Raw genomic sequence first — 22,270 nt, forward strand, 5'->3', positions numbered from 1 at the left:
CACCTGACCCAGATTTGGCACAAAGGGCCCCAGATCTAGGATGAACAGGCTGACCCAGATTTGGCACAAAGGGCCCCAGATCTAGGATGAACAGGCTTGGCCGACACTGCCCTTCCGCATCCTACCATCGGTTGTTCTGCGCCGCCTAGCAGCCCCCAGCCGCACCACCGCATTGCCACCATACGGCCGCTGCCGAACTTCCGCCGCCTTAGTCGCACCGCCGCGAGCACAAGGTGACCCCGCGTCGCCGACCTCGCGTGCGGGTAAAGGCTGGTCCGCCGCCGCTGGCAACCGCCGAGCAAAGGCCTGCGTCGACGACGGCGAGGGGAAAGTAGAGGGTGGGAGTTGGCCTGGAGGTTATTAGGATGTGGGAACTGCCCGCCGCCCCTCACGGGGGACGGGAACGGGTCGAAGCGTTTTTCCCTATCGACCAGACTGGCTCAAAAGAAAGGGAAAAAAATCAAAGACTAGACTCGTGCAAGATCTTGTTCCAAATTATGGCGACTAGTTTCTCTCTTTGCAGGCTGGCAAAATCAAAATCTAACAATGAATCAGTCACTGCAAGAAGATGGTAGAAATGATAGAAAGGTCGACTTTTTTTTCTTCGCTTTTTTAGCATTGTAAAATACAAATACAATTGATAGAAAGTTTAAAATTAAAAATCCTTCCAGATGTAGGTACGTTAGGTGATCTAGTTATTATGAAAAATAACAAACATGCATTTCGACTTATTTTGCAAAAAAGGTTTGTATTTTTGGTAAATGCAATAACTTTTGCAAACGAACTTGAAAAAATGTTTAAGATATGAAAATGTATCTACGACGAAAAGTTACATCCAAATTCAAATGCCAATTTTTAGATTCCCAAACTGTCAAATGGAAATATGAAAAAATAGATTTTAGGTTTTGCAAAAAAAAAAATAAAAAAATTATAGTTATTTATTTATTGAAGATTATTGTTACTTCATTATTTTTTTATTAAAATAATTATTTGGCATTCATAAAATAAAGAAGTGTGACATCGTGACCAAGAGGTTAATAGGATTGATATGATACTAATATCAATAAGGTATATTGATGTACTTGGAAGCTTTTTTTGGAAGAAACTCAAAAGTTAAGCATGCTTTGGCTGTAGTAGTTTAATGATGAGTGACCAATTGGGAAGTGTGACCATGAGTAAATAAGTAGTTTGAAGTGTAGTTAGAGTTCACTACACTGGTCAAATAACTCAAATACTAGAAATTCTCGAAATAAATATAAAAATTGAATGGACAACACAAAATAAAGATCCTCTAGCGCTCGATTGCACTCGACACGTGGAGCATTTAGTACTGGTTGGTTTTACCAATCGGGACTAAAGGTCTTCCACCCTAGCCCTCGACTTGCCTCCATGTGAAGGCCTTTAGTCCCGGTTGCCAACCGGAACTAAAGAATGGAGCCTTTGAACTATAGCCCGTTCCCAACCGGGACTATAGGCTCTTTTTGTACTAGCATACGAAACCTAGATGACTAATTATCTCATTGAATTTAAACATATCAAAGACTTAGCTCCATCTCTGCTTCTATTTTCAACTGACCGGTAGAAGTTAACCTAAAATTAACCTATGTCGGTGAGAAGGAATATTCATGAGCCAGGATACAAAGTCAAATCTGCGAGGTTCAGTACCTGGCCCATATACACTCACCAGCGTCCAAGCAAATGAGTCTGCTAGGGAAACAAAATCAATCACCACTCCAAAAGAATCTTGCAATTGTATAGTTATAGAAAACACTACTGTTCCATATATAGCACAAGAAGACCACCTGAATCCCCATTCGAACTTACGAATAAAGGCACCGATCTCCTTATCCAAGGTGTTCCATGATCGGTTAATGTTTTACAATTGGGCAACAGCCAGATTTTTAGTCAATAAAAAATAGTCCGTGTCTAGCCTGAGTTTCATGCCCACCACGTCCTTGCCCGGAAAAATTTTAACGGGTCTGTTTAATGCTAACGGGCGTTAGTGAGTTTTGGCCTTTTTTTCCGTCTCGTTTTCTTTTGAATAGGCTACCACGAGAGCCTATAAATTGTTCCTGTCTGAAGCATAAAGTTCAGTGTTTTAATGAAGCTCTTCCGTTCAGTCAATAATCTCCTCACTAAGTATAATACTCCCTGGAATGTTGATCTAGAAAACAACTTCCTTCAAGATTTGGAATAGTAACAAATCACGTACATGAACAAATATACGGGTGTCTCCAAAATAAAAGACACGTATTGATTAGAACTTCCCATGAGTTTGATAGTCTCTTAATTCTTCAAAGAGAAAGTTGCACGGATCAGAGCAACTTGCACCAGTAATAGAAACTGACTTGTACCGAGAAATTGCTTTCTAGAAAAATATCGGTAGTTGCCGCCTCACGAAAAATTACTGCCAAAACTAAACTTGAGGTTGAAAGTACCACGTTGTTGCGCCGTTGAGAAATTATCATCGTTGTAACATGCGTCCTCAAATAATTAAATATTAGGTAATCAACGAGCTATTTCGTAGTTAACACCAGAAAATTATTGTTGACGTTCAAGGATTGCACCGAGACATTGTTTTTGGAAAATTCCACATCTAACTATTTAAACCGACGATCTACTATGAGAAATTACCACCAGAGTCTTTAAATATTGATAGTGCGACAAATTATAACGAAAATCGATGATCTACTGCGAGAAATTATCGTAAGATTTTTTGTAAAATAGTATGATAATTTTTTTAAAAATCCAAAAAATAAAAAGAAAAGAAAGTGCACTGAGGTGAGAGCAAAAGCCCTCAGCTTTTATATATACTATAATGGTATACAGAGTAGATGTACATGCAAACTGAAGTTTCAGTCAAAACTCACACATTGCAGAAAGACTTTGAGAAAAAGAGATTACGAACATGTACGGTAAGAGATATATGTAGTGCAAGAAAAGACCACGACTAGACATGGTCAAATGGATTGAGGTGCGCGGGCTGTCGAAGTGAAATGTGACGAGCACATGCATGTCTATCTTGAGATTAGGCTTCAGCACCAATTTCCCTCCATCTTTGGAATAAATAGGACCATTGGTTTGATATACACACGGCCAGCCAAAAAGTAATAAAGATAGGTGCATGCTTCTAATATACAGAATTAACGATTCCAAAGAAAATAAAAAGTTTAACCGCAAAATAGTCAAGTAAAAAATTGAAGAACAAGAGGAGAAATGTATGCCTACAAATCCTGAACAACTAAGAGAGGTTAAACTAAGAAAATGAATAATGAATTACTAAAGATAAAGAGCATAAGTAAGTTGCTAAAAGATGAGGAAATAGTGACTAAGACAATATATGAAAAATAAATGACTGTAACTATGAAATGAAAGACTACAGACATAGAGACTACGTTGCTATGGACTGAAGAAAGAGTGACTAAGGGGCTGTGAATAAGAGAACAATGAATGACTGAAGGCATAGGGGATCAGTTGTTAAAGAATGGAGAAACAATGACTAACGATACTAAAGAATAAGATAAAGATAATAATAATAAATGAAAACAATAATTGAAAACTAAAGAATGGAGAAAGAATGACTACGCTACTAAAGAATAAGAAAAATATAATTAAAAAAATGAATAAAGTGTATAGAATATAGGACTGAACAAGATAAGAGAATTGCTAAAGAATGAAGAGTTAGTGAAGATAGTGACAAAAGTATGAAGAAAAAGTTACTCAAGAATGAGAGAATCATAAAATTTGAAGGAAAATGAGACTAGGGAGTGAAACAATCATGAGACAAGAGACCAAACGCTGGAGGAAAAGTAAATGAGGACTAAAAAATGCTGATATATGAAGAAAAACTAAACAACATATGACTAAAGAAAATAAGTTAATGAAGGAGTAAAGAAAACATCAATACTGAAAAAGTAATAGAATGAGGACTGAGAAATGAAGAAAGAGAGACAGAAGAATGAATAAATATACAGTGGAGACTAAAAAAAGAGAAACTGAATACTAAACAAAGAGAGAGTGGACACTGGAGAAATGATAGACACGGAATGAAGGAAGAGACAACGAGAATAAACACTAAGAGAAAAGTTAAAGATATAGCTAGCCATTAATAAGTATTGCTAGCCAGGATGCAGCGTGTCCATTGGAAGCGTTGTTGGTACAAAAATATTCACAAAGATAGAGACAATTATTCATGGACTCAAGTAGAAAAAACAGAAGTGCGAGAAGAACATCAGCATGAGGTGCTTGGTCATAGTCTGTGAACGGTACTGAGTGGTAAATTTACTAACTAATGACACTTAAGAAGAAAATGAATTGCTTAGAAGAAAAATAATATGCCGCGGTAATCACTAATTAATCTAACTTGCCACATAATCATGAATTTAGATCGCATCCTGTCGATGTATATTCTTGTATGCAACTAATGGCAACATGGAGTCTAGCTACAGCAATAGCACAAGTGGTAGCTATTTTTGTACAAAAAAGATGTCCTAAATTTTTTACTTACCATCACATCTATTGAAGAATAACTAGATGCAAGCTAGACAAATCACTCACATAGGGCGAAGTTGATGCAGCCAGCGACCAGGACTCTCAGGCGTGGACTCTGGCCGGTGGGCGCTGCTTGTTTCTTACTCTGACCCATCCTTCATCATTGAGCTAGGCTAGTATTTTCTGTAGAGGAGACACGACTCGACCCGGGCGACTGAAAACTGAAAAGTAAAAACGGGTCTGAAATAAAAACCAATAAGATGAGAGATCCCGACAAAACGGCCGCTGGTGCATGCATCCTGAAACAAAAATCGTACACACGAAAATGTGACTGTGCACTAATTAGAAAACAGGCAGGTGTTAATTAGGAAAAGTGTACTTATATGGCCTGGCGTAGCTATCTAATGTCACAGGGGGCACAAAATAAAATATAAAATATCGAGGGCAAATGATTCTAGTTTGCCCCAGCTAAGTAAAAAAAAAAGAAATCATTGCCTAACTTTTCCAAGTAGGGGGAGGGGGCAGGTGCCCCCCAAACCTGCCTATACATAGCTTCGCCGTTGATATTGTATCCATGCGTATCATCTGTCATCGTATGATACATTTTATCATAATTTTTCAGATTTATACTAGTTAACACATCTAACTTGAAGTTCGCAGTCATGTGCGTGTTGTGTTTCAGGTTATTAGGCTGGCCATAGTGGGTAGTATCATATAGTAGTATCATGCATATGATACTTTTGTATGATACTAGATCCATAATGCATAGTATCATAGACTAGTATCATAATTTTACTATATTAATTGATTTGTAGAATCCCAATACAAATTTGTGTACAAGATTTATTTGATACTAACTTTTCTCGTGATGTGCACTATGATACAGTATCTATCTATGATACTCTAATTTTCTCTCTCATCCATAATTACCTGCCACATCAGCATTTTTGGTGAGGCTAGGATGCATGATACTAGCTATGATACTAGCACTATGGCTAGCCTTAGCATTGTGCAACCCAGTGGTAGGTTTTTTCACTCTGTGAGTGTGGAGATGCGAACGTGTGGCAGATTGCACGCCCCTCAAGGGACACTCGCCTACATGCTAGTGCTACAATAGGTTTCTGTGCTACATGATTCCAGAACGGTCTGGACCATCGGTTCAGATTTAAGGGTCATGATAAAGTACAACTATAGATCTGCCTGCCACCTGGCATCTTTTCTATTTTATAGATCAATTGAAAATTATCTTTTGGGAACATAACAATGGATTTTTACTAGAGCTGGTGAATATACTTCACAACTAATGATTCCATAGCATAGCACCAGTACACAACTATCGTAACCAGAGACTACTTCTGCCCTGCTGCGCGTATACTTTTGATTTGAAAAAATAAGACAATAAGTAGCAAATTTATGTGAGACTATCATGTATGCAGTTTATCCAAAAAGCAACAATGCTACTAACCAGGATATTGAAGCCTTTAACTATTGACAACATTATTTTGTAAAGGGTTCATACAAGATCAATCACCTGAACATGATTGTGTACCAACGTTCTGCACTAGGTCTGTAGCATTTCGTTGCAAAAAGTGATACAAGTTACAAGGCATACAGTTCATGCTCTTTGAGATACTTCACGTACAACTCACATTAACTTGTACTCTTGAGGGCTATTGATCTTTACCAAAATACATTTTGCATATCTGCAGTTGTCAGTCTCCTCTCAGTCCTGCCTTACCTAGTTTATTTCAAATAATACATGTTGTGCCAAAACATTGTCCTTGATATCAGTTTAAATCAGAGGATGTCTGAATCTTCCTTTCTTTTTCCTTGTATCAGGCAGCAGAATTGGAAATTGAAGCATATCCTTTGCTGGATGAGCTGACCTCAAAAATCAGTACTCTAAATCTGGAACGTGTTCGGCGGCTAAAAAGTAGACTAGTTGCTCTGACCAGAAGAGTTCAGAAGGTAAATTGCATTCTAGTAATAGGGAGCCTGCTTCTTTTCTTTTTTCTTCCGCATCATCTGCGCAAGTACTGACCTGCTATATAATTGCCATCATATCTTGCGATAGGTAAGGGATGAAATAGAACAACTAATGGATGATGATGGAGATATGGCCGAGATGTATCTCACTGAGAAAAAGATGAGGATGGAATCATCTGTTTTTAGTGATCAGCCATTGTTAGCGGCCTTCAATTCAGGAGGCGCTGGGACTTCAGTTTCAGCTCCCGTGTCTCCTGTCTCCTCGCCCACGGAGTCACGGAAGTTGGAAAAGACCTTCAGCTTGTGTAGAAGTAGACATGATAGTGTGAAGAGCTCCGATAACACTGTGACAGAACATATTGAAGAGCTGGAAATGTTGCTTGAAGCATATTTTGTAGTCATCGACAGCACTCTTAACAAGCTGACCTCGGTAATGATCTACCTATCTTCAATTTCTGGTATATCTTGTTATGTTTCTATGGTTAGGAGCGCATTTCTGACTGTGTTTTTCCTTCTTGCAGCTCAAGGAGTACATTGATGACACTGAAGATTTTATCAATATTCAGCTGGTACATCAACATACCCCTTTGCTCTTCTCATTCAAGTTATCAGCACACAGTAGGATTTATGCATGTTGTTCTGTACCAATTGATGTATCTTGAATCTCTTGTCCCCAGGACAATGTTCGAAACCAGCTGATCCAGTTTGAGCTACTGCTAACAACCGCAACATTCATCGTCGCTATTTTCGGTGTGGTCGCGGGGGTATTCGGGATGAACTTCGAGACCGACGTTTTCAGCATCCAAAATGCATTCCAGTGGGTCCTGATAATTACTGGGGTGATTGGCGCATTCCTCTTCTGCTTCTTCGTTTGGTTTTTCAAGTACAAGAGACTGATGCCCCTGTAGAGTATAAGCTCCCCATGTGGTGGAGGACTGAACCTTCTATTATCTCTGTTAAGGTACCTGACCAAAAGCCTTGAATTCATGTAATTATTAACATTCTTTCAGAGGCTTACTGTGTACCTACAAGAAAACAAATGAAAATATACTTTTTGTTTCTTACCGTGCTGTAAATGGGTTATTGTAGTGTTGTCTTACCCTGCATTGCAAATATTTCTTGCTTAATAAGGCAGATACTATTACTGGGGTTATCAGAGATACAGAGGGGCACAATTATTGTCAGGGCGTATTTTTCATTTGAGTACTATATCGAGTTTGATATATAAATTATGGCTTTGTTCCAGCTCTATATATAGAAAAACTATTTTTTACATAGCTTATGCGACCTGTGCTGGAGGTTCTAGCTCATTCGTAAAGCAGAGCGAAGTTGCTGGAGGTTATCGTGCTGGAGGTTCTGGCTCATTCGTGAAGCAGAGCGAAGTAGCTGGAGGTTATCCTGATGCTAAGTGCCAGCACGTGGCTGTGAGCCAGTGACACGGTATAACGCCACGTACCCCACGGTTCCCACGTGTACGTCCATGCATAGCAGTTGCCGCTTAACGTGCCCACACTTATTAAGGTCCCTCTCGTCCTTCACGGATGGCACATCAGCACTTAAGCAGCGGCAAACAAGCAGACACGAGAAAAGCTTCGTCGTTGAGGTAGGCAGCTAGGCACCAACAAGAAGCACCGTCAGTCATGTGGCCGGAGATGAAGGCGTGGGCCTCCATGGCCGACAACGACCCGCTGAAGCGTGGCTCATCGTCCAGCCCGCTGCGCCGCATGAGCCCTACGACGATGGCCATGGGCGGCCTCCTCGTCGTCGGCACCCTTGGCTACTTCATGCTCAGCAAGGACGACAGGCGCAAGGCTGCGGATGACAGGCACAACGAGCGCCTGGCTCACCGTCCTTGAAAAGCCGTCGTCCTGCTCACCACCGTTGAGAAGCAGCAGGCATCGATGGAGGCGGACGCCGATCAGCTTAGCTGCTTAGTAGTAGTACAAGTAGAAACCACCATGTAATAATAAAACCCCATCCCCCGACTGGTTCTGGGTGCGGCGTATAAATCTCTTGTTGCTCTGTTTCTGTAGTACGTTTATCAGTGAAATATGCAGAGATTTTGCTGAGAATTCAGACAGCTGTATGTGATTTACTGCAAGGATACACACGTCCACCGATATAGCAGTATATCAGATTGATGTTCATCCATTTTCTGTAGTAACTGAATCAAACCGTAGATTATCTAAAACGCCTGAAGAAGCAGAGCCTATATGCCTGCTACTCTATTCATCTCGGGTGCCAGTCAAAACGATCCATGCCATGATCGCTATTGAAGTTCTTCTAGTCGATCTTGACGGAGGAGTAGATGAGCCTGGTGAACCAGAAGCAGGCGCAGAAGCCGACGGTCCCGGTGAGGACGAAGAAGGCGTAGGAGGCGATGAGCATGTACCCGAAGTAGAGCACGCCGGAGACGGCCCTGGTGATGTCCAGCTTGGTGAAGAAGTAGAAGCCGGCGTAGAGGAAGAGGTACACCGCCGAGGACCCCGCCGTCAGGTAGGACCTCCACCACCACCGGTAGTCCTCGCCGCAGAAGATGTTCAAATTTAAAATATGCTCATGTTCGTAAAATTTTAAATTTTAAAGAAAATTCAAAAAAATGTTCAAATTTATAAAATGTTTAATTTCTGAATTTTTCAAAAAAATATTTTTTTGAAAACAATACTTTTAAAAAAAGTCATAAAGATTAAAACATTCGGATTTTAAAACAAACGGATTTTACAAATTTTTTTGCTTTTTAAAAAATGAAAATATATAAACAGAAACGAAAAAAGTAAGAAAATTACCTAATGGGCCGCGGCCCACTATACAACCGCCGGGTCGGGGGGTGTGCAGCACCCCATCCGCACTGACCCGATCGGTGTATAGCACATCCCCTTACAATCAGGTCATAGCAGGGTTAACATGGGCTGGGCCTATCCCGAATCCCGAGTTATCACCTAATTTTAGCGGTTAGCACTATAGGGCGGCGTTTCCTATATGCCGACCAGGTCGGCGCCTGCACCGCGCCGCACACCCCCGCGCGCGGTGTGGGCCGGCCCGGTTAGTCGATTTTCCCTATTTCTCTTTTTTTTCCTTTTCCTTTTCCTTTTCTTTTCGGTTTTCTGTTTTCTTTTTTCCTTTTTCTGTTTTTTCTGTTTTCTTTTTTCTCTCGTTTTTTTCTGTTTAAAAATAAATTTCGAAAATTTTTAAATTTGAAAAATGTTCAAGTTTGGAAAAATTTGAACGAATTTCGAACTTTGAACAAATTTTCATTCTTGAACGAATTTTCAAATTTGAACGAATTTTAAAATTTGAATAAATTTTAAATTTTGAACGAATTTTAATTTTGAACGAATTTCGATATTGGAACAAAATTTTAATCTTGAACGAATTTCCAAATTTTGGATGAATTTCGAAATTTGAACAAATTTAAATTTTGAACTTTTTTTGAATTTTGAATTATTTTTACATTTTGGACGATTTTCAAATTTTGAATGAATTTAAAATGGAATATTTTTAAAATCTGTAGATAGAAAAAATGGAATATTTTGGACCAGGCCTGTACTTGCCCAGCACCTAAGGCCCGTGGTATTATGTTCTGATCGAGGGCCCTTACAATGGCAAATCCTATGGTCGGTGTGTACGCTGTGCTGCACATCCCTGGTTGGGTATAGGGCCCGGCCCATTTCGGCCTTTTTCTTTCTTTTCCGTTTTCTGTTTATTTTTTCTCTTTCTTTTTTGTTTCTTTTTCCTGTTTTTTTGTTTCTTTTTCATTTTCCTTTTTTTCTGAAAATTTTTAAAACGTTCAAATTTAAAAAGATGTTCAATTTTGAAAACTGTTCAAAATTTAAAATTGTTCAAAACTAAAAAATGTTTAAATTTGAAAAATGTTCAAATCTAAAAATTGTTCAAAGTTAAAAAATTGTTCACATCCCAAGATAAGCTTGAGCAGAAACTGAACAACATGTGAGGTGCAGAACAGGTACCTCAAAGAGCGCTCGTTGCTGATCCGAAATCGCAAGAACATGGAGCACCGCCCATGCGTAACAAAAAGGCTGGCAAAAATTAAAACCCAATGATAGATTATATTTGCTAGTTGGCTGCAGCGCAAACTCATCACTCTGCGAATGAGGCTCGCGCGGCCAAAGGAATGTTCGTTGCTAGCTGCGCCGTCGCCAAGCGTCCAAAGTCTTAAGTCGCGAATATTCACGCGAGCGCACGCGCTACACGGGTTGGGGTGCAGCCCTAGGTGTGCTTCTACCATTTTACATGTCAACAAGAGCTCACCTTATAAGTTGCTCCAAACTTTCTTCCCTTAGCAATGTGGGACTAAAGTTTGGTGATGGTACTAGACTTTTGATGATTTAGCTGGGCTGTGTGTTCCTTGAATGGGCCTCGTTATGATAGTATGTCCTACCGATATGACACTTGGGCCATAAACTGCATGCCACAGTTGAGACGTTCCGGGCATGCATTCTTCTGCATGTGTAGGCTCCTGGTTAATTTGGGGTCTGTTCGGTTTTAGAACGAGCTGGAATGGAATGGGACGGTTCCATTCCTGAGAGCCGTTCTCGCGTTCGGTTGGCAGATAGGATGGAACGAGGTCGTTCCCCGAATGGGAATATTCGGCCCAGATGCGGAACGCACCCGTCCGGCCAAATCGGCCGGACGAGGTGGAACGGCTCGGGCTAATCTCTCTCACGCGGTAATCACTCTCTCTCTCTCCCGTATCCATCTCCTCCTTCCTCGCGCTGAAGCCGGGCGCGCGGCCACCGGCGGCCGGAGCGGCCGGTGGCGGCGGCCATGCGAGGCGGAGGGCGGCCGGCGGCGGACGGAGCAGCGGCCAGACGGGCCGGCCGAGCCAAGGCGCGGCCGCCGGTGGACGAAGCAACGGCCAGGACAGGGCCGGCCGGAGCCAAGGATGGCGGCCAAGGGCAGCGGCCAAGCGGCCGCGGCGGAGGAGCAGCGGCCAGACAGGGCCGGCCGGAGCAAAGCGCCGGCCGCCGTGACGGGCAACGGCCAGGCAGTCGGCCGAGCCAAGGACGGCGGCGGAGGGAGCAACGGCCAGACAGGGCCGGCCGAGCGGAGCCAAGCGCGTGCCGGACGGAGCAGATTGTAAATTAGGCTAATTTCGAGCAAATTAATTGTGAATCCCTAATTAATTGCATATTTAGATTAATTACATTGGGTTCCATTCCAGGCTTCTCTTTTTGAACCGAACAGAAAAATGGGATGGATGGAATGTGATGGAATGGAATGGAATGGAACCATTCCATTCCACCCGGTCTGGAAACCGAACACATCCTTGGTCTCTGGCTGGATTCACGATCGATTGGCAAAAGGCATGCATGCACATATATTCGGTGGGCCATCGCATGGAAATCACGCGTGAGGGTTTATTCGGGCGCGTCTGCACCACACTAGGTCTCTCTAAATATTGTCGAGTGAGTTTCCATTCGTAGCTGAACTCCTAGAGATGCCTCTATGGAATAGAAATGCCTCAATGGAAAATATAGGACGATTTTTCCTTCTACCCATTTGAAGCTAGTAAGTTTTGCTAACCTATTGTTCTCCCTTTGAAATGGAACTTGTCTAGCACTTAAGCAGCAGTAGGCACGCATGAGAAGTATAAACCTTTTGCGGTAATCCATATGGATTTGTAGCTAAATACTAGTAGTTGACTATCCATTTCTCTGTAAATACCGCACTTCTCTTGTCTCATGCGCTTCACTTCACACATCGAACAGATAGATTGGAACGATGTTAAAGACGATAAGCCTTAATTTTGTTGATCTTTGGGCAAATGAGCAAGGGAGCCCAGCCGAGAGGATGGCATGTCCACGAGCAACTAGAGGACATTCGCTCCAACGACTTAGACACAGCATACACCAGTCCCCATGCAAGAGAATCCCGCGAATATATATGCGCTCATCTTGGGCTACCAACACCGAGAATCCCGCGACAAGTCCTACGTCACAGTCCCCATGCAAGAGTGGTGAAGCCGAGGTCAAGCATGTCAAGGCGAGCTGGGTGCGGAGGCACCAGGAACGTGCGGCTGAAGTCGGCATGTGACAGCCGAATACGGTTCACCCTGTGATACTCGTTGTTCGTCGCCATCCTCCTCCTCCTCCTCCTCCTCCTCCTCCACGCCGTCGGCCTCGGCAAAGGGTACATCAGTCACTAGGCCTCACGCGACAGGCATGGCACACTCAGCGCCGTGCTGGCCACAATGCAAGAAGAAATGGCCTTTACCTCTTGACTCTTCGAGTCAGCTTGAACCTAGATGTAAATAGTGTTGGCGAACGTCCCGGCTGATTGATGAAGTGATCACTTCTTGCTTCCTAGACACTTGTAGTTAGCTTGTAAATAGTGTTGGCGAACGTTGCTCCGTGGGTCTTCTAATGGCCACTACACTTGTAGTTAGGTTGATTGACACATGCTAGTGATAATGCATAAAGAATTAAAGCGTCATCTTGCCACTAGGTTATACGTCCTTCAATCTTTATTTAGCACATCTATTAACATCCAATTTAAATATTGGATATTCACTAAATCCAAACAATTAGACTCAAATTATCTTGGCTTACCTGGCATTTAATTAATAACCATAAAATCCGGGTCACTACAAAATAATGAGGTGTGTGAACAACATGTGCTGTGTTAAGAGTACTAAATCACACCTTAATTAATTGAGAATTTTTTGCCGTATACTTAGCGAGTAAACAGGATGTTCGGGGCAACCATATGGAGTGAGCGCAGGAGACGTTGCACATTTAGCCAATCAAGTGTCCGTGTTGGTGAAGCTTCAAGGTTGTCAGCAGCCGAAGCATTTATCTTGTATTTACAAGGGCTACTCTAGGATAACGTTTCTAGCTCTGGAAAATAAAAGAGATGGACAACGACCCTGACCAGATCATGTCCCCTAGCGCGATCCAGTATAGAGCTAGGGTTCCGCCGCCGCTGCATGACCGCCATCGCTCCACTGATGTTGACCTATTGTTGCCTCCTCCTTCTCCGCCTTTTCACCCACCGCTGGCGACTAGCTCGACCTCCCCAACCCAAGCTCGACCTTCTCCTTCACAAGCAACACCGACCTAGAGCTCGAACTCCCCAACCTTTGTTGTCGTCGTCTCTCCACCGGCAACCAACGACGAGCTCGAGCGCCACCTCCCCAACAATCGTCGAGCTCAATCTCGCGCTTCTCCACAAACGGGGCTGACCTTAAGATCTCCCTCCCTAATCTCCAAAGAAGCCAACATTCTAGAAGCCCCAAAGAAGTCTCTTGCATAGTTTCTAGAATTTGTCTCCACATAGCTTCCCCAAACCAAAAACCATAAGCAGCAGCCCAAAAGTAGTGTGCCTAAGCGGATTATCTCATGGTGGTACCCAGTGAGGCACCTTAATTGTATATGTGAGTGCTCATAATTATAATTAGGACAACTATCATGCAACAAAGTGTAATGTGCGAGATCAATTTCTAGGAACATAAAAATATAATACATGACATGTCGGGGTACCATACAATTGCACCACGAGATGGATTTCATATGTTGACACGATCCCAGAGGACCCACGGTGGCAAGATAGCACATAGAATAATGGACCTCTCACGGTCGTTTCATGCATAAAATAAGATGTGCAAAGAGAGAAAGGCCCCTGAACAACACATGTATCAATGTGTAATAATCTATTCACCAGGCCCTAAAAGTCCCAAAAATTCAGAGCAGGAGAATATGGCGACTTTTTAGTTGATTTCAAGTCGTGGCCCCGAAATGACAAGATATCTAAAAATACAATTCAAGAAAAATCTTTTCCCCTGAGAACCTTCTAATGCCACCAAAACCACCTCGATCGGCAGCATGTGCGTAGAAGCTACGACTCTTCGAAAACAATAATTACGTGCAAAAATTTGGGCGGGAAACCGTCGAATGCATGTGTGTTATAACCATGTCTAAATTGGGTGAGAAACTGACAAAGCAAAAAAAATCGGGTTAACTTTCTGAGGAGAATGGAGTCCAAAACGAGACGCCGAGAATGTGGATCATAGAGCTTGAGGCGCGCCGCGTTTCCCTTGTAGTCGCCATCATATTCATGCTTGACACTGCATCCTGCAGAGATGACAGTAAGCTGAGCCGAAATCTAAAGAAGATCCAACATACAGAAGAGGCTATCCAACATACACTTTTCCCAGTTAACATGAACAACTTCAATTCAAAAGCAGCAATCCTGGAAAGATCTGTCTTGACATCTTGTGGTACTTCTGCAGGAACATGAGGTGGCTATGGATGAAATGCTTTTGCTTCTTGCTTTGCATCAAGGACATGTATACAAATGAGAATTCACATAACCAGTTGAGGATGACACATGACATGACACGAGCATATGAACTCACAACGTGAAGTCTGTGTTCGTAGACGGTGGGCGCATCCTTGCCCATCCTCTTGATCAACATGACCAATGGGAAGTTGTCTAGGATCCTATAAACACTAGCTAGCTCATAGGCCCATACATGGATCATGTATAACCGTGGCGACGTTCTCGTTTGACCAAATCTGTCACATGCCAATTAATTGAGGTGCAATTGACCCGCCTACTTTGGATCGGGATACGTGCATGCATACATGGTCACATGCTACATGAACCAAGGGTATCTATCATATGCCTCAAAATGCCTTATGTTATTTTTCTCAAGGCCCACAAGTTTGACTAGACAAAAAAGTGGCATTTTTTCAAAATTGATGCCGCTTTTTAGGAATCAATGAATGGGTTACGCAATCCCTATGACTCGCGTCGTCTCTAGGGGCGGCTCGGGGGGAACCCTAACCCGCCGCCGCCACCCAAGCCCCCAGGCTCCACCCCTCCTCACCGTCGTCGGATGACTTCACCGGGCTAAGCCCTTGTGGAAGATGGCGGCGGCGCGGCCTGGATCCCCCCTCGCGCTCTGTGGACTCCTCTTATGTGCCTCCGGTGGCTGAGCTCCGGCTCCCCTGCATCGGCCCGGCGGCGGCGACCTCGGCAGCTCTGTGGCTACGGCTCATCGTGATGGGGTGGGGTGGCGGCCCCCCTCCTGTTATGTGGTTCCTCTATGCGGGGCTGGCGGTCTACTAGCTGTTGATGGTCGTCGACGACGCCCTGGAGGTGGTCGCCAGATCGTGCTGGATCTGGCCCGTCGACTTCGTCAGCGGCGAGGTTTGTGGTGTCCCTGCTTTGCGATGGCGCGGTCGTGGTTGCAGGTGTGTGCGGGCCAGTGGATCTGCAGGCTAGCTTCGGGCAATTGCATGGGGATGGTGGCCCTAAAGTTCCGGGCGAAAGTCTGCCCGGCTATGGCCGGCCGGCGGTGGCTGCGCCCGCGGGGGTTGTTCCCTCGTTGGAGGCACCGTCGTGGAGCTCCCTCGGCCTCCAAGCTCAGATCAGGCTCTTCGGGTGAAAGCTTTGGCCATGTTGGGTCAGGCGACGGGCGTCATCTCACGTCGCTTACCTCCTTTGGTGCGTCGTCTAGAAGACCTCGATCACATCTGCACTTCCTTGGGCTGGACGCACACAACTTCGCGGTTGGCAGGTGTCCAACCGGCGATGCCGGTGTTCCGTGTGGCGGCTTATGTGGCAACGACGGCGTTGAAGAATGATGGTTTGGTCGCGGCAAGACCTTGTTAGTCGGCTTGGCCCGGCGTGTCCGAGTTTCCTCCGTGCTGGTCTTCGTTGCTGTGGAGGCGGAGCTGCCATGTTCTTCGAGGTCTTCTATTGGGCGGCGTACGATGACTTGCAAGGGGCAATCTAGGTGAAGTTCACCTTCGGCGCGGGTCTTGCGCATCCGCTCGCCGGAGCTCGTCATCCGAGTCGGAGTTGCTTTCCCCCTACACGAGGAGCCACCTGTTTGGCATTGGCCAGCTTGACCCTCGCAGTGCCGCTTCGGCAAGCTCTTGTGGTGGTCGCTTCTTCGGGGAAGTCAGAGTCGCTGCGGGTGCGGAGTGATGACGAAGATGCCGGTGAGCAACCTCGACAATGATCTTCTCCTAGGTGGTGTTTGTGCAGCTTCGGTGGGTTTCCAGGGTGGTTGTGTGTGCCCATGCGACGGTCGTGTTCCATGACGGTCGGCATGGGTGTTTGTACTGGTTTTTTGGTTGGTTTTCCGTTAATAAACTGACCACCTATTCTTCTCTATTAATGAAAATGGCAAGTCTTGCCTCGTTTCAAAAAAAAATATATGACTCCATCTGCCTATCTCGTTTCAATGTCGTTATTTTATCCTCACGCGTCCTCGGGGACCATATTTCGTGCACAGGAATGGCGACCGCCTATCATTGCATGTGCCATTATTGTGACGTGTCCTTATTTCATGCATGAAGGTAGCTAGCTACTCACCGTGACTCTATGACCCATTTCAAGTTACATGCTCCAATATCGCATGAACGTGATTTCATGTGTCATCTTGGTGTCGTGCCCATGCTCTAGGGTTTTAGGTTTGTTTCAAGATTCTTTGGTCTTCCCATCTTTTCTTGTGAGGCTATGTCTGGCACACAGTCATAGTTTTGAAATGGTTTGGTGTGGTTTAGACCATTTATTTAGAGCATCTCTAACATAACAGAGCCCGTAAACGCACGAACTGAAAAGCGTGAGTTCACTCTTCCGAAAAAGGTTTTTCGAGCCAATTCGGAGGTGGCGCAGAACAGTACCTGTATTCAGAACCAAAAATTTGAAATTTAAATCTAGCCGGAGAATTGTTCATCGCAAACGAGTTCATAAAATGAAAATGGAACTTCATAGTTGCGTAATTTACATTACGATTGCAAAATAGACATCACATATAAGATGTTCCTCCACCGCGCGACCTAACGACGGCTAAAATTTGGCCCTACCGAGGCCTCTACGCGCGGCGGAGGACGGGGCGGCGGACGACGGCGATGGCGACCTAGTTGGCGTCGAGGTCGATGACCTCCTTTTTCACACGGCGGCCTCCATCAGCGCCGCCTCGTACGCGCGCACCTGCCGGACGCCGTCTGCCTCCTAGCGGCGGAAGCGCGCGCCTCCGCCTTCGAAATGACGGTGACCTGCTGGATCTCCGTCGCCTCCTCGTCTTCGTTGAGGACGTAGTCCCCGACGCGCCGGAGGAAGAGCCCTCGCCCCTATTGACGGAGCGGGCGAGCTTCCCCGGCGGCGTCAGGCCCCAACTAGTCCACCGCTGCGCGCTCCGCTTCCGTGCGCCCTCGGAGCGGTTCCACTTCCGCCGCTCTGCCTCCGAGCAGAAGATGGGGGGCACGGCGGCGAGTTGCTGCCGCCAATCCATCCGCTTCCCCTCCAGCAGCTGCCGGCGCCAGCCATGTGGTCGTGGTGGAGCTCGCGAAAGAGCGGATGCGGCGGCGGCTTGGCTCGGATTGCTCATCGAAAGTGGAAGCGGCAGACGGCGGAGCGGCGGAAAGCGACGGAGGGGAGTAGGGTTTTGGAACCGAGCTCCCCTCCGCGGCCTGTATAAATAGGGGCCACGCACTCATCGTCTGATCGTACGTCCACAACGATGGCATCTGAGAAGAAGAAATGGTCGTCGGCCACCAAGCAGAACGCCAAGAGCTCCTCGATCGTCGCACTAGCCACAAGCCCGCATCCTCCTCACGACGCTCCTCCCGGCCACGGATACCGCGACGACAACGTCGGCGTTCGAGAAGAAACGACCGCGGGTCGTCGATGAGAAGAAACGATGGCTTTCCACCGAGGAGAATGTGTCGGCGCCGCTAGCCACCGCCAACCCTCACTACGAGGCATCTCCATCTTCATTGCAGCCTTGGCGCCATCATCGCCCTCGGCCGCCACCGTTGCGTAGGGCCGATGCAGGGGATTCTCTGGCTCTGCGATTGATTTAGAATGACGGTTTGGATGGGTTTGTCGGTTCTTGCCCGTCCTCAACCCAGCTAAACGTATTTGCCTCTCGAGTTGACTCTTGAAACCACTGAAACCGTAATAAATCGTTCATCTAGTCTTGTGCAGGTTGGGCCACTGGTTTAGCCGCTTTGAACCCAAACCATGAACGGGGTTCCCGCAAGCAAGTAGAGCACGAGGTACAAAGAGGATTTAGCGTGAATTATTTGAATGTAAAAATCTCAAAACAGGTGGCAGAAAGGTATTGATGTGCCATTTTTGCCCCTAGTGGACATTGAGTCTGACCGGGTCACGCGAGGTAGAGAATAATTGATGTAGTTGTTCGCACGACTGACTTTCTCTCTCTTATTTATGTACGTCCGGTATGCGGCGTCTCTCTTCTCACAAACCATACCATCACTGCTTTACTCGCTGAGCCTCCTCGTCCTCTTTCATCCCACGAGAAAACGCCCCATCCATGGCCACCTCCTCCCTTCCCATGGAGATGTGCTTCTCAACCTGTGACCCACTTCTATAGGCCCATAATGAGTTTGACGATGGCTTAGTCGACAGCTCCGCTGGCATCGAGCTGACGTACGTGCCTGATACATACGCCGTCAGCTCTGGCGATGTCTCGGACCCGGTTTCCTTCGCTAGCACCCATCTGTACGTGGGGGCGGTGTGGGAGGCGGCGCCGTCGGTGGCACTCGTGACCTAGTCCTCGGCGTAAGTACTCGAAATGGCGATGCCCCTGTCTGCACCGATACCGCCTTTGTCACTCCGTAGCTCAACCCGCGCGCCAAAAGTTGTCCTCCAAATTCATCATGAATACAGTCCATTGCTGCTATCTGGTCCACTGGATTAGGACACGGCGTACTGGTTGATCTTCAATTACTCGTTCGACAGCAGTTGACTTACATACCCAAAAAATTAATGGAAACAAGTCAACAACTACCGCTCGTACTCCTACACAATTGTGGAAACGTAAAAATCTACCCGTACAAATTTATGAAAAGGACTACCTACACCGTACCATAGCAAGAATAAAATCCCTCCGAAGATTATGGCAATAATCATCGTTCAACTTACTCGCGGTATGGCCGTAGTTCGCATGTCCCACGCCACGCTCGTCGTTTTCAGAGCCTCCGTTGTGCTCCTGGGCTCCTGACCAGAGCCGCGTCCAGCTCCAGCAAGCCCACGACTACGGAAACGGCCTTTGACTTCACCGCGGCCGGCGACGCCAAGATCAGCGAAGCCTCGACCGGCCATTCCCAGTCCGGTCATATCTCGACCACAACCCTGGCTGCTGGCACCGCGCGTACGTCCACCTCGACAATGGTGACTGGCACCGTGGCCGCTGGCTCCATCACCGTGGCGAGCTCCAACGAGGGTGTCGCCGACGTCTACACGCCCCTCTCCCGCACCTCCAGCATTTTCATCCGTGTCGGAATCATCTTGTCTTCCTCGTCCGAAGTGCTATCCTGAACATCTGGAAGCAATGGAACGAGAGACAAATAAAAAACACCCCCAAGTTGCAAGAAATTGGATGAACTACATCATGTTCTAACCTCCAACGGCGTTCTCCCACTCGAGATAGAAATTTAGGTCTTCCACTGGTTTGTAGTACTCCTCTATCCTATCCCCGTCGATCGGTGGTGCAGTGGATGATTCAAATAGAAGTTCCCCGTCAGCTAGAGGAAGAAGAGAACGTGAGTACAAGCCATGTCTCTTCATCTGCTTTTTATGCAACACATCCATGATCTGAGCGGCAACCTCCAAACGTTTCAATCCAGCGCCAATGTTTCAAAATCTTTTATTTCCGGCGCCCAAATCCTTGTCTCCGTTTGATTTCGGCGCCATTTTTTTTACATCCATGCTCCTTTCTCTAATGGCGATCTGTGCCGATGGATGCCGGTGCATGCGCCATGCAATGGCGAGTGGGGATGCAGAATCGATAGAGCTATGAGAGAGAGAAAGAGAGAGCATCAGCACTGCGCAGGGCATGGCAGCAGAGAGAAGATGCCGGGCACAAGGAGCCGAGGAGATACAAACAAAAATCAGATATACTCCGTACTATTTTGATAAGCAAGGAGTGTTTTGGTCCCAATCACACACAAATCACACGCTGAATGGGTCGTCGAGAATTTTGCAGCTGCACCACCCAGAGCCAACCAGTTAGCTACGCGCCACCCAGAGCATGGCCTGTCACAAGCCATGTACGTGCATATGCTGGTCGATCTGATGGTCACTTCATGCTCAGCCCACTACTCTGATCGATTCTGGCCCATTTGGAGGGAAAAGTGGCAGTTAATTAATTCTCAGAAAAATTCGGCATAACCTACCCTGTTTTGGGGATAATCAGATCACAATCCAAACAATAATCAACAAAAGTGCAACAGGATAACCCAACTCCATCACAACTCTGGAGCATCACAAGAATGATGTTACTTTGTCAACTACAACCCAACATTTCAGATTTGGACTCACAAACAACAGTCCACAACCAATACAACTCAGGTATTCAATTGGTTTCGCAAGAAGAGGAGTTCAGCTTTCGCTTCCTGTCCGACCACCCTCCACGCCTCCAGTCATGCCTACGATGCTACCAGATTTGTAGAACTTGCATCTGAGAAACATCAATAAAATCAGTACTACAGGAAAGGAATTTTATCACAAGTGCAAGTGAATTCAAAGCAAGCAAGATAAATGATAGTTCTAACCACTCTTTGCTACTACCTCTGTCCATAAAAGTCCATAAAAGGATGTCGCAAGAGTATCAAAATTTGGATGCATATAGACACTCTTCCGTGTGTAGATACAACCGAATTTAGATAAATCTCCGACATCCTTTTATGGACGGAAGGAGTAGAATTTATCTCATACATACAATGCACTTCACATATACATTTGCTAGAATTAAACATGGACATGTGAATCCAACGTTTGCAACAACAAAGATAACCAAGATGTCACAATTGCATCGAAGCAACTAATATAAACATGCGGATGGACATGTACAGTGCAAAGTAACAGGCTGTGATTTGATTTACTCAATCCAAAACATCAACCAAAGAATTAACTTACAACATCACTTAATAAAGCCATGACCAAGTTACTGATCAAATAGCCAACACAGGTGGACCTAAACACTGACGTCATTGGCTACATTGGAACCAGTAACTCACCTAAACACATGGAGTCGAAGAAGAAGAAGGCCATCAAGATAGGAGAGGTCACCATCAAAGAAGGCAAGGGCCGCAGGCCTTAAGTGGACGCCAGCAACAGCTCCAGTGGACAGCACCACCAACACGCTTCATCTTGGTCTTCTCATGTCTAAAGACCCTGCAAAGAGAATTGGGCAACAACCATGAAGAAATGTTTGGCGGTCTCGCATTCAGCAAAGCACGGAAGAAAAGAGATCAAGTATCCAACCTTCCTCTAACTTGGCCACTTATCTCATGTGCCTTCCCGCCGTACCCAGAGTCCGCATCATCCTGTGAGGAGAAGTAAAAGTCAAACAAGCAAGTTTATGGATGGAAGTAGTAGAATTTATCTCAAACATACAATGCACTTCACATATACATTTGCTAGAAATGTACATGGAAATGTGAATCCGATGCTTGCAACAACAAAGATAACCAAAGATGTCACAATTGCATCAAAGTAACTAATATAAATATGCTGATGGACATGTACAGTGCAAAGGAAAACATGCTGTTATTTGATTTACTCCTTGATCCTGGACAGCAACCAAAGAATTAACTTAAGAAGGCACTTATTAGTGCCATGACCAAGTACTAATTAAACAGCCAACACAGCTGGACCTGAACAGTGACGTCATTGGCTCGATTGAAACCAGAAACTTACCGCCTAAACACATGGAGTTGAAGAAGGCCATCACGGTAGGAGAAGTCACAGTCAAAGAAGGCAATGGCAGCAGGCCTTAGTGGACACCGGCAGC

The 22,270-nt window shown here is 45.4% G+C and overlaps 2 protein-coding genes across 2 annotated transcripts; one reads left to right on the forward strand and one right to left on the reverse strand.

Moving 5' to 3' along the window:
* The first annotated feature begins 6,303 nt into the window (after nucleotides 1-6,303).
* Nucleotides 6,304-7,541, forward strand: LOC127317632 (magnesium transporter MRS2-B). The gene is made up of 4 exons (XM_051348203.2): nucleotides 6,304-6,459; nucleotides 6,566-6,907; nucleotides 6,999-7,046; nucleotides 7,155-7,541. Exons 2-4 carry the CDS (start codon nucleotides 6,590-6,592, stop codon nucleotides 7,383-7,385), a joined length of 597 nt encoding a protein of 198 aa, XP_051204163.2. The 5' UTR covers nucleotides 6,304-6,459; nucleotides 6,566-6,589; the 3' UTR covers nucleotides 7,386-7,541.
* Nucleotides 7,542-8,614: 1,073 nt separating this feature from the next.
* LOC139834039 (transmembrane 9 superfamily member 9-like) lies at nucleotides 8,615-9,320 on the reverse strand. Its single transcript, XM_071824422.1, has 2 exons — nucleotides 9,288-9,320; nucleotides 8,615-9,033 (listed from the first exon to the last, which is right to left on the reverse strand). Exons 1-2 carry the CDS (start codon nucleotides 9,318-9,320, stop codon nucleotides 8,761-8,763), a joined length of 306 nt encoding a protein of 101 aa, XP_071680523.1. The 3' UTR covers nucleotides 8,615-8,760.
* Between the last annotated feature and the right edge of the window lie 12,950 nt (nucleotides 9,321-22,270).

The sequence above is a fragment of the Lolium perenne genome, chromosome 7 (genome assembly GCF_019359855.2).
Source record: "Lolium perenne isolate Kyuss_39 chromosome 7, Kyuss_2.0, whole genome shotgun sequence".
NCBI classification, from domain to species: Eukaryota; Viridiplantae; Streptophyta; class Magnoliopsida; order Poales; family Poaceae; genus Lolium; species Lolium perenne.